This window comes from Mustelus asterias, chromosome 21 (assembly GCF_964213995.1).
Source record: "Mustelus asterias chromosome 21, sMusAst1.hap1.1, whole genome shotgun sequence".
NCBI lineage: Eukaryota > Metazoa > Chordata > Chondrichthyes > Carcharhiniformes > Triakidae > Mustelus > Mustelus asterias.
The window spans coordinates 10,456,686-10,469,533 of record NC_135821.1 but is presented as its reverse complement, the minus strand read 5'-3'; the positions used below and the strand labels follow the sequence as shown (position 1 = coordinate 10,469,533).

The 12,848-nt window shown below is 50.1% G+C and overlaps 1 protein-coding gene across 1 annotated transcript in view; it reads left to right on the top strand.

Annotated features, from left to right (window-relative positions):
- The window catches only part of LOC144509467 (uncharacterized), a 4,547-nt gene extending 296 nt beyond the window's left edge, over positions 1-4,251 (top strand). The window contains exons 2-3 of the mRNA XM_078238378.1: positions 585-766; positions 1,673-4,251. Coding sequence (XP_078094504.1) covers positions 585-766; positions 1,673-3,303 — 1,813 coding nt within the window. The 3' untranslated portion in view covers positions 3,304-4,251. The remainder of the gene's footprint in view (positions 1-584; positions 767-1,672) is intronic.
- The last annotated feature ends 8,597 nt before the right edge of the window (positions 4,252-12,848 follow it).

Here is a 12,848-nt window from a genome sequence, read left to right as displayed (position 1 = left end):
GGAGAATTTAGCACGGCCAATCAACCTAACCCGCACATCTTTGGACTGTGGGAGGAAACTGGAGCACCTGGAGGAAACCCACGCGGACACGAGGAGAATGTGCAAACTCCACACAGACTGTGACCCGAGGCTGGAATTGAACCCGTGCCACCGTGCCGCCCTGAACATTTCCCAGCCCTTTCTGTTTTTATCTTTGTTAATTTTCTTGCCCCATTGTCATTCTATGGACGGCACGGTGGCACAGTGGTTAGCGCTGCTGCCTCACAGCGCCAGGGACCCGGGTTCGATTCCCGGCTTGGGTCACTGTCTGCGTGGAGACTGCACATTCTCCTCGTGTCTGCGTGGGTTTCCTCTGGGTGCTCCGGTTTCCTCCCACACTCCAAAAGATGTGCAGCTTAGGTGGATTGGCCGTGATAAATTGCCCCTTAGTGTGAGGGGAGACGAGCTAAAGTAAATGCATGCGGTTATGGGGATAGGGCCTGGATGGGATTGTGGTTGGTGCAGACTCGATGGGCTGAATGGCCTCCTTCTGCACATTAGGATTCTATGATAAGATCTGTTGAGTTGATCTTTACTCTTTCCAGGCGGGGAGAAGGAGCCTTCAGGACGAAGAAGCGTGACATTGAGGTGGGAGCGCTCTGCAAGTACGGCCTGAGGGAGACTGACAGCCGCCTAAGTCGTATGAATCAGAAAGGCAAAGGAAGGCGGCCCAAAGGAGCTTGTGTTGATCTGTATCAGAAAACCGCAGAGAGGGCCCTATGGCAGAGTGAGTACAGTCACAGCGCTGGCTCCTATTCCTGTAGGAAGGGTCAGGATGTCTGGATGCCGGTGCTGTTGTGGGGATGAGGGGGGACGGGCAGTGCAACACTCCAGTGGGGATTCTCTGAACTGAGATTCTTCTTTCGACAAAGGTTAAGCAGATGGGAATAGGTCTGTAATTTGAAAACTGTTTTGTTCACAAGTTAGTTCCAGATGAGGAAGATATAGAACCACGTTTGGCACACTTTCGCTTATCTGCTCACAATGATCATAGAATCCCTACAGTGCAGAAGGAGGCCATTCGGCCCATCGGGTCTGCACCGACCACAATCCCACCCAGGCCCCATTCTCTCAACTCCACATATTTACCCCGCTATTTCCCCCTGAAACTAGGGTCAATTTTAACATGGCCAATATACCCCGACCCGCACATCTTTGGAATGTGGGAGGAAACCGGAGCACCCGGAGGAAACCCACGCAGACACGGAGAGAACGTGCAAACCCCACGCAACCAGTGACCGGAGGATGGAATCGAACCCGGGTCCCTGGTGCTGTGAGGCAATAGTGCTAACCACTGTTGTCTACATAGATCAAGTTGTACGCTGAGATACTTAATAGGATTGAGGGTTATAGGTAAGCCTATATATAAGCCTAGGTAGGTAGGGACATGACCGGCGCAACTTGTGGGCCGAAGGGCCTGTTTGTGCTGTATTTTTGCTATGTTTTATGTTCTAAAATGGGTGGGATTGTGGTTGGTGCGGACTCGATGGGCCGAATGGTCGTCTTCTGCACTGTAGGGATTCTATGATTAATGTCATCAAGACAAAATTGGTCAAAAACATTGGGGAAGTGAGATCTCAAACACAGTGCTGAGCACACTTGGTAAATCAGTTTTTTTTTCTTTTAATTTTAGCTTCACAGAGGAGACTTTCCTTAAGCTCAAGGAGGAGTAGACGAGGAAAGTGGAAAAGGCAGAGCCCGCACGGCGCGCACTCAAAGTCGCCGTCTGCACTCCGGTCTCTGGCACTGCAGCTACAGAACACTCAGGGCGGCGCAGGGGAGGAGGTGGCAACCGGCGGCAGCTCACTGGAGAGTCCGCCCGCTGGCAGCCGGGCAGCTTATCGCGGGAGGGAGTCTCCGTCGCAGACGAGCAAGGCAGGCGGAGTTCACCGCAGGTTTGGATATTCCTCAACGTTACAGCTCCAACCCGCAACATTCCCGATGCCAGAAGGCATCTTCCTGAAGGATCTGCGAGTGGATTTGTACCACTGTGCGGATCTCTCCGGGCCGACGACCAATTTGAACGAGGCAGCGACCAGAACAAACGGGCGGGTTTTCCGGGACGCACCAAAGGCCGACCCCGTCACAACTGTCCCTCAGCGGCCAGAGGAGGTGTCCAGTCAGAAAGCTCCTGCCAGCGCCAATTCAGTCCCAGCGTCTAAATCTGAACCGATAGAGTCGTCGCTGCCAGCTCCGAAGAGTTTTGATGCCCTGGGTTTGACACCTGAAGTCACCCTGCCTTCACTGGACCAAGTACCGTCCAAACCGCAGAGCACAAATGGAGCCCTTTCTCCAGGCCCCCCTCCTCTTCGTTCGCAGGCTGCCAGCGAGAAGGTGTCTGGCGGCCGGAGGCGGAGGAGGAGGAGGAGGCGGCAGAAGAGGACGTCGAGAAGGAAGACGAGTTTGAAGGGGAAGCGCTGCCAAAGCCCAGAGTTACCGCCCCAGAGAGCGTTTGGTTTGACCCATTTTGTGAAAATCGATTTGAGCAAGGATTCTGTCCTCATGACGAGCGTCAAGAAGGAAGCGCGGGGCTCAGTCCAAGGCAGCAGGGCGCCTCAGCAAAGCTGCAGCCAAGGCCCCCGGGTTTCAGCGGACGGGGGCTGCCGCCCTGCCGGCGCGCTGGAAATGCGGGACGTCCGCGTCATTCTGGAAGATGTTTCAAAGATCTGCGAGTCTGCCACCCGCGCCTGGTATGTTCGGAGGAGGTTGGCCGCGAGGCTGAGCACGGGGAAAGGGGAGGCGGGCGGCAGCCTGCCGGATTCCAAAACGGAGGCCCAGCAAACGGCGGGCGGTGGAGCCTTGAGGACTTTGCCCTGCGCTCAGCCTTGTCCCCTCGCGAGCCAGCCGGCGAGGCAAAGCGAGCGGACAGCTAACGGACAGGGGGCAGGCGGCCGGCCGTCGCCAAAGCAAGTCGTCAAGCGGAAGGCCCCGGCGGAGGGCAGGAGAACGGCAAGCGGACTGGCCCCGGCGGCCAGCAGCGGCCCGCCACCCAACGCGACCCAGCGCAAGAGCTCCAGGCGTCCCCCGAGCTGCGGCCAGGAGATGAGGCTATGCGGCGAGGGGGTGAGGGGGCTGGGCCCGTCCCACGATGGGGTGTGCGCCGAGGGTGTGCTGTCTCACGACTGTTTTGTTTCCTCGGTGAGAGACAGCAAAAGACCTGCGGCTTTCACCCCGTTTGCCAGATCCAAACGCCTGCGTCTGGTGGTCAGCCATGGTTCCATAGACTTCGATATCTCCTCTTCGACAAGTGAAGACTCTGTCTGAGTATTTCATCGGGGCAGGCAGTGTTTCTTCCCCCCCCCCATCCCCAAATCCCCACCGTAAAGAAAGAAGCATTCTGTGAAAAGGACAAAGAAATTCTATTTCTGCTCCTTCTCACACATACAGAAAGATGATGTTAAAATTCACCCCTCCCTGTGTTACGCTATCGGTGAGCTCGGTGACTGATCTGTAGCCGTTTCCCCAGTTTGCACAACGATTTTGCCACTTTGAGATGGTTGGCAGGGGGAGGGGGCTTAGGCTTGGCATCGACTTTTGCACTCCCCCCCCCCCCCCCCCCCCCCTCGAGGGTGGATGGGAGTTATCCCTACCCGACTAGGGTGGCCAGAAAGGGGTTTTGACAGCCCCTCTGTGCAGATGTCGCCCCATTGTAGCCCAGGGTGGCTATCCCCTGGCGTCGGACGCAGCCATTAGAAAGGGGAGGGGGGATGGGCCGCTCTGTACTGGGAAAGGCAATCTTCAGAGCACAGTCAGCTGGGGTGCTTGTGGGGCCAAACAGCCTGCCAACGCTTCCGTGTCTGGGTTAATGAGGGCACTTGACTGAGGTACCAGAGACTTTCTGTTGTCCTGGAGCTGTCCGAGTCATGAGAGGAGAGGCGGGTTGGGGACCTAAAGGTACATCGCTGTGCAAACTAGGAAGTGGCGGTGTCCGTCCTGCTGGTTGGCTTGGCCCAATGGGTTCTTAAGGCTCATGAACTGGCAAAGTCACACAGCAACACAAGGAGCAGCGTATAAAAGTGAGATTTGTTTGACCTTTCCTTCCAGTACCTCTTCCAATAGCATTTGAAATACCTTCCGGACTTGGTCCCCGGGACAAAATGTAAAGCTTCGTATAACCTCAGGATAACAACTTTTGGTGCTTATCGATCGGCTGATGTGCTTGATATCCTTCCTCATCTGAGAAAAGTAAAAAATGTTCTTTTTTTTTTTAAACGCACAGTTTCTCTTCTCTGTGTCTGAAGTCTGTGAGGAGTTTCACCGGTTCTCTCTCTCTCTCTCTCTCTCTCTCAAATTGTCTTTAACTCGATCTGAAAATTTCACACAAGTCTGGGGGGGACGGGGCAGGCGGGGGGGGGGGGGTCAGTGTTGTTTGTCACAAGCATTTCCAAGAATCGTACAGCAGGCAGAGAAGCCATTCGGCCTACAGTCTCCCTGCTGTCTCTTTGGAAGAGCTGTCGAATGAGAACTACTTCTCCCACAGTCCTACAATGTTTCCTTTTTGAGTAGAGACACAACACCCTCTCCAAAGTTGCTGTTGAGTCTGTTTCCACATCCTTTCTCAGCTGCTGTACCGCCAAATTATAACAATTTAATATGTTTAAAAGAAAAACTCATCTTCCTACTCCCGCCCCCCCAGTTCTTTTGTCATTTATGAAGAAGTATCATGCGTACAGACAAAGAGTGTTGTGGAATACACTGAATCGGACAATTATAAATACAACTGCGGCAGAGAATAGTCTGGCCCACGTATCATTAAGCTGACGTGGTGTTCGGTGCCTGTCTGTCACTGGGGTTTGGGAGTATTTTGATTTGATTTAAGAATATCACACAAAGCACAACATTTGAAGTGTTTTATACACAGCTTCTTGGTATCAATGCAGTAAATAGGCCTTGTGACAGCACTGGTTCTAGGCCTTGGAATGTAGGGTGAGAATAGTGTGTGTATGTGTGTCTGTCTGTCTGTGTGTGTGTATATATATATATACAAAAAAACAGGAGTGTGTCTGTGAGTGTGTATACAAAAAAAGGAGTATGCTGTGTATGTCTCTGTGTTGTGTGTGCATTTATATATACAAAAAAGAAGTGCACGTGTGTATATATACAAAAAACGGGGGGGTGTTTGTGTGTGTGTGTGTGTGTATTTATACAAAAAACAGGAGTGTCTGTGTGTGTATGTTTGTGTGCACACTTGTGTACATGTGCTCCCTCTCCTGGCCTAAGCTGGGTTTTTTAAAACCACCAACGTGGGAAGCAATTGTATTTCTGACCTGTTTGTCAGATATAAGGGTGTTAAATTGCTGCTTATTTTAAGGTGCTAAAGAGAGTCCCATAAAAGCAGGGTCTTGTTGAGTGTTTTGTCCTGGATTTTTGAACTACCTACCTCCCCTCCAGAAAAGCCTCTGTCTCGTTAACTAATAACTAGGGCAAGTGATTGAGCACACCGATAAATTTAAAAAAAAAATTCTTGAGACGTGGACGTCGCTGGCTAGACCGGCATTTATTGCCCATCCCTAATTGCCCTTGAGAAGGTGGTGGTGAGCTGCTGCCTTGAACCCGCTGTAGTCCGTGTGGTTTAGGACTGTTACGGGGGGTGTTCCAGGATTTTGACCCAGCGACAGTGAAAGAACATACATAAGATATAGGAGCGAGAATGGACCATGCAGCCCTTGGGACCTGCATCTTCGTTCAGTTAGAAAATGGCCGACCTCGTCCACCAAAACTCGCCCTCCCACTCGAACCCCACGTTTTTAAAAATTTGTTCATGGGACGTGGGCGTCGCTGGCTCAGTCAGCGTTTATTGCCCACCCCGAGGGCATTTAAGAGCCAACCACATTGCAGTGGCTCTGGAGTCACATGTAGGCCAGACCGGGTGAGGACGGCAGATTTCCTTCCCTAAAGGGACATTAGTGACCCAGATGGGTTTTTCCCAACAATCGGCAATGGTTTCACGGTCATCGGTAGATTCTTAATTCCAGATTTCTATTGAATTCAAATTTCACCATCTGGCATGGCGGGATTCGAACCCGGGTCCCCAGAGCATCACCCTGGGTCTCTGGATTACTAGTCCGGTGACAATACCACTTGGCCACCACCTCCCCATAATCCTTGGATTCCTTCTCGTGCACAGAAATCTATCGATCTCCGCACTGAGGATATATTTTCGATTGAACATTCACAGCTTCCTAGGGTAGAGAATTCCAAAGATTCAGAACTCTGAAGACGTTTCTCCTCATCCCTGTCCCGCTCCCTGTTGTGGATCTGTGATGCCAATTCATGTCCCCCTCATTTATTTTCTTGAATTACTCTTCTTCACCAAGCAATTTTGGAGTTCTATTTTGTCAAAGGTGTCAGATCAATGCACAAGGTGTCCGTTATGCAATGTACGATTAATCTTGCCGCGTGTGTTTGTCGTCTCTTTCTCAGTTGAGGACAGTCGTTTGAAAGTATGACGCCTGGGAGTGACTAACCGATCAGAGGCATTCAGAAGCTGAAGCTTTGCCGTGGCAGCTTTTTAAATGTTTTTAAAGATGTAATTAAATATCCTTTTTCATGAATCCTAGTCAACTTGGGAATGTTTATCGCAGGTGTCAGACTTGGCGTCATTTTCGTAGCATAGAATGGAGCTATAAAATGGCCGGGGCACCGAGGCAGGCCATTCTGCCCATCACGTCTGTGTCACTCCCAACAAGAGCAACTCAGCTAGTCTTGCTACCCCGCCACCCCCACTCTCACACACACCACACAAACATACCTTCCTCAGAGCCCTGCAATGTTTCTCTCGTAGAAACACAACAGTGCAGAAGACACTGCCATTCGGCCCATCAAGCCTGTGCCAACAATAGTCCAACAAGAATCATAGAATTAATACAATTCAGAAAGAGGCCATTCAGCCCATCAAGCATGTGCCAACAATAGTCCAACCAGAATCATAGAATCACTATAGTGCAGAAGGAAGCCATTCGGCCCGTCGAGCCGGCACCAACGATAGTCCAGCCAGAATCACTACAGTGCAGGAGGCCATTCGGTCCACGGGGCTTGCACCATTAACAATCCCGCCCAGGCTGAGTAGCTATTTAACCCTTTAAACCGGCTCTGCCATTCAATAAGATCATGGCTGTTCAGATTGTGGCCTTAACTCCACTTTCCTGCCTGACCCCCCCGCCCCCCCCCCCCCCCCAATAAACCTGGACTCCCTTGTCAATCAATACTCTGTCTAACTCAGCTTTGAGTGTACTGAATGGCCCCTCCTCTCAGGAAGAGAATTCCAAAATTTAACGACCACCTGAGAGGAGAATCATAGTCCCCTCACACTAAAGGGCAATTTAGCACGGCCAGTCCACCTAACCTGCACATCTTTGGATTGTGGGAGGAAACCGGAGCACCCGGAGGAAACCCACGCAGACACGGGGAGAACATGCAAACTCCACACAGACAGTGACCCGAGGCTGGAATTGAACCCGGGTCCCTGGTGCTGTGAGGACGCAGTGCTAATCATTGTATCACCATGGCTCGGATATAGTGTGAAGATTGAATCTGCCTCATCCACATTCTCAGTCAGTACATTCTGGACCCGAACCACACACCATGTACATATGACTTCCTAATCGCTCATTCTTTTGCCATCCATTTTGAGTCGGTGTCCTGTGGTTCTCAACTCTTCTGCTGATGAGACTGGTTTCTCGCTACCTACGCTGTCCAGACCCTTTGTGAGTTTGAACACCTCTATCAAATCTCCTCTCAACCTTCTCCAAGAAGAGCCCCGGCTTCTCCAGCCTCTCCGCGTAACTTATCCACATCCCTCATCCCGGAATGCTTCTTCTAAATCTCCTCCACGTCCTCTCTAATGCCTTCACCAACTGTGAATAGAATCCCTATGCTGCAGAAGAGGCCACTCGGCCCATCGAGTCTGCACTGTCTCCCTGACAGCAAATTTTACCCAGGCCCTCTTCCCCCACCCTATTCCCTGTGACCCCAGACATTTCCCATTGCTACCCTATACATCTTTGCACACTAAGGGGCAACTTAGCACAGCCAATCCACCTAACCTGCACATCTGATGTACTCCACGCTGTCTGTGTGGAGTTTGCACGTTCTCACTGTGTCTGAATGGGTTTCCCCCGGGTGCTCCGGTTTCCTCCCACACTCCAAAGATGTGCTGCTTACGTGGATTGGCCATGCTAAATTGCCCCTTTGTGTCAGGGGGATGAGCAGGGTAAATGATTGGGGTTACGGGGATAGAGTCTGGTTGGGATTGTTGTCAGTGCAGACTCGATGGGCTGAATGGCCTCCTTTTGCACTTGGAGGGATTCTATGATCTTTAGAGGGGCAATTTAGCCTGGCCAATCTCCCTAACCTGCACATCTTTGGACTGTGAGAGGAAACCAGAGCACCCGGAGGAAACCCACGCAAACGGTGCCCAGAATCAGACGCACTGCTCGAGTTGGGGCCTTTTCTGTGAACAGACAAACCTCCTGTGAGTCGAAATTCCACAAGCACCAATTACTCTCAAGTACCTCATCCAATTATTCATGCTTTGTGTATAAATCTTTGTGTACAACCTATTGGCAAGCTATTTAACCATGGATGACATCACAAGGTAGCCTGATCCCCTTCTCAATTGACATCCATACAGCCAATTAAAAAAAAAACAGGATAGGACCATTGGTTAGCGATCAAGACCAATTTGGGAAGTTTATCCTGGGTATCAGACTTAGCTTCCTGTTGATTTTGTATCCATTTGCTCCTGATAGAACAGTACAGTACAGTACAGGCCCTTTGGCCCTCGATGTTGTGCCGAGCTTTGTCCGAAACCAAGATCAAGCTATCCCACTCCCTATCATTCTGGTGTGCTCCATGTGCCTATCTAATAACCGCTTGAAAATTCCTAAAGTGTCTGACTCCACTATCACTGCAGGCAGTCCATTCCAGACCCCAACCACTCTCTGAGTAAAGAACCTACCTCGGACATCCCTCCTATATCTCCCACCATGAACCTTATAGTTATGCCCCCTAGTAACAGCTACATTCACCCGAGGAAATAGTCTCTGAACATCCACTCTATCTATCCCCCTCATCATCTTATAAACCTCTATTAAGTCGCCTCTCATCCTCCTCCGCTGTAAAGAGAAAAGCCCTAGCTCCCTCAACCTTTCCTCATAAGACCTACTCTCCAAACCTGGCAGCATCCTGGTAAATCTCCTTTGCACTCTCTCCAATGCTTCCACATCCTTCTTATAGTGAGGTGACCAGAACTGCACACAATATTCCAAATGTGGTCTCACCAAGGTCCTGTACAGTTGCAGCATAACCCAACGGCTCTTAAACTCAAACCCCCTGTTAATAAACGCGAACACACTATAGGCCTTCTTCACGGCTCTATCCACTTGAGTGGCAACCTTCAGAGATCTGTGGATATGAACCCCAAGATCTCTCTGTTCCTCCACATTCCTCAGAACCCTGCCGTTGACCCTGTAATCCGCATTCAAATTTGTCCTTCCAAAATGAATCACCTCGCACTTATCAGTGTTAAACTCCATCTGCCATTTTTCGGCCCAGCTCTGCATCCTATCAATGTCTCTTTGCAGTCTACAACAGCCCTCCACCTCATTCACTACTCCACCAATCTTGGTGTCATCAGCAAATTTACTGATCCACCCTTCAGCCCCCTCCTCCAAGTCATTGATAAAAATCACAAATAGCAGAGGACCCAGCACTGATCCCTGTGGTACACCGCTGGTAACTGGTCTCCAGTCTGAAAATTTTCCATCCACCACCACCTTCTGTCTTCTATGAGATAGCCAGTTACTTATCCAATTGGCCAAATTTCCCTCTATCCCACACCTCCTTACTTTCTTCATGAGCCTACCATGGGGAACCTTATCAAACGCCTTACTAAAATCCATGTATACGACATCAACTGCTCTACCTTCATCTACATACTTAGTTACCTCCTCAAAGAATTCAATCAAATTTGTGAGGCAAGACTTACCCTTCACGAATCCGTGCTGACTATCACGGATTAAGCTGCATCTTTCCAAATGGTCATAAATCCTATCCCTCGGGACCTTTTCCATTAACTTACCGACCACCAAAGTAAGACTAACCGGCCTATAATTACCAGGGTCATTCCTATTTCCTTTCTTGAACAGAGGAACAACATTCGCCACTCTCCAGTCCTCTGGCACAATCCCCGTGGAAAGTGAGGACCCAAAGATCAAAGCCAAAGGCTCTGCAATCTCATCCCTTGCCTCCCAAAGAATCCTAAGATATATCCCATCTGGCCCAGGGGACTTATCAACCCTCAGGTTTTTCAAAATTGCTAATACACCTTCCCTCAGGACATCTACCTCCTCCAGCCTATCAGCCTGTATCCCACTCATTCTCAAAAACATGGTCCCTCTCCTTGGTGAACACTGAAGAAAAGTATTCATTCATCGCCTCTCCTATCTCTTCTGACTCCATGCACAAGTTCCCACTACTACCCTTGACCGGCCCTAACCTCACCCTGGTCATTCTTTTATTTCTCACATAAGAGTAAAAAGACTTGGGGTTTTCCTTGATCTGACCCGCCAAGGACTTCTCATGCCCCCTCCTAGCTCTCCTAAGCCCTTTTTTCAGCTCATTCCTTGCTACCTTGTAACCCTCAAGCAACCCAACTGAACCTTGTTTTTTCATACTAACATACGCTTCCTTTTTCCTCTTGACAAGACATTCAACTCTTTTGTGAACCATGGTTCCCTCACTCGGCCATTTCCTCCCTGCCTGACAGGGACATGCCTATCAAGGACACGCAGTATTTGTTCCTTGAACAAGCTCCACTTTTCATTTGTGCCTTTCCCTGACAGTTTCTGTTCCCATCTTATGCTCCCTAATTCTTGCCTAATCGCATCATAATTACCCCTCCCCCAATTATAAACCTTGCCCTGCCGTACGGCCCTATCCCTCTCCATTGCAATAATGAAAGACACCGAATTTTGGTCACTATCTCCAAAGTGCTCTCCCACAACCAAATCTAACACGTTGGCCCAGTTCATTACCCAGTACCAAGTCCAATGTGGCCCCACCTCTTGTCGGCCTATCCACATATTGTGTCAGGAAACCCTCCTGCACACACTATACAAAAACTGCCCCATCCGAACTATTCGACCTATAAAGGTTCCAATCAATATTTGGAAAGTTAAAGTCACCCATGACAACTACCCTGTGACCTCCACACCTATCCATAATCTGCTTTGCAATTTCTTCCTCTACATCTCTATTACTATTTGGGGGCCTATAGAAAACCCCCAACAACGTGACCGCTCCTGTCCTATTTCTAACTTCAGCCCATATTACCTCAGTAGGCAGATCCGCCTCGAACTGCCTTTCAGCAGCCGTTAAACTATCCTTGATTAACAATGCTACTCCTCCACCTCTTTTACCACCTTCCCTACTCTTACTGAAACATCTAGACCCCGGAACTTCCAACAAACATTCCTGTCCCTGTTCTAACCATGTCTCCGTAATGGCCACAACATCGTAGTTCCAAGTACCAATCCACGCTCCAAGTTCACCTACCTTATTCCGGATGCTCCTTGCATTGAAGTAGACACACTTCAACCCACCTGCCGGGACACTCCTGCGACCTTGATACCCTCCTCAGTACCTCACTACACTCAACACTGGCTTCTGGACTACAGCTCGTTTTCCCATCCCCCTGACAAATTAGTTTAAACCCCCCTGAAGAGCCGTAGCAAATTTCCCTCCCAGGATATTGGTGCCGCTCTGGTTCAGGTGCAAACCGTGCTGTTTGTACAGGTCCCACCTTCCCCAGAATGTGCTCCAATTATCCATGTAACTGAAACCCTCTCCTACACCATCCCTGCAGCCACGTGTTTATCTGCACTCTCTCCCTGTTCCTCAACTCGCTAGCACGTGGCTCCGGCAACAAACCAGAGATGACAACATGGTTTGTCCTGGCTCTCAGCTTCCACCCTAGCTCCCTAAATTCCTGTTTTAAATCCCCGTCCCTTCTTTACCTATGTCGTTGGTACCGATGTATACCACGACTTGTGACTGTTCCCCCACAACTTAAGGATCCTGAAAACACGGTCCAAGACGTCATGGACCCTGGCACCCGGGAGGCAACATACCATCTGTGAGTCTCTTTCGCTGCCATAGAACCTCCTATCTGTCCCTCTGATATTCTATCTGATATTCTTAAAGATTTTTTGTTTCATCCATGTTGGCTTCAAAATTGGGAACGGCAGTTATTAAACCATCGATACAATCCTGTTTTTTGTCAGATCGTAAGAAATACGGAGTAGGTAATTCGTACTGAGTCATGATAATAGGGTGGCACAGTGGTTAGCACTGCTGTCTCACAACTCCAGGGACCCCGGTTCGATTCCCGGCTTGGGTCACTGTGTGGAGTTTGCACGTTCTCCCCGTGTCTACATGGGTTTCCTCCAGATACTCCGGTTTCCTCCCACAGTTCAAAGATGTGCAGACTAGGTGGATTGGATATGCTAAATTGCCCCTTAGTGTCAGGGGGGATTAACAGGGTAAATACATGGGGTTATGGGGATAGGGCCTGGATGGGATTCTGGTCGGTGCAGGCTTGATTGGCCGAATGGTCTCCTCCTGCACTGTAGGGATTCTATGATCTTTGGACACTAAGGCGGCACAGTGGTTAGCACTGCTGCCTCACAGCTCCAGGGACCTTGGTTCGAATCCTGGCTTGGGTCACTGTCTGTGTGGAGTCTGCACGCTCTCCCCGTGTCTGCGTGGGTTTCCTCCGGGTGCTCCGGTTTCCTCCCACACTCCGAAGA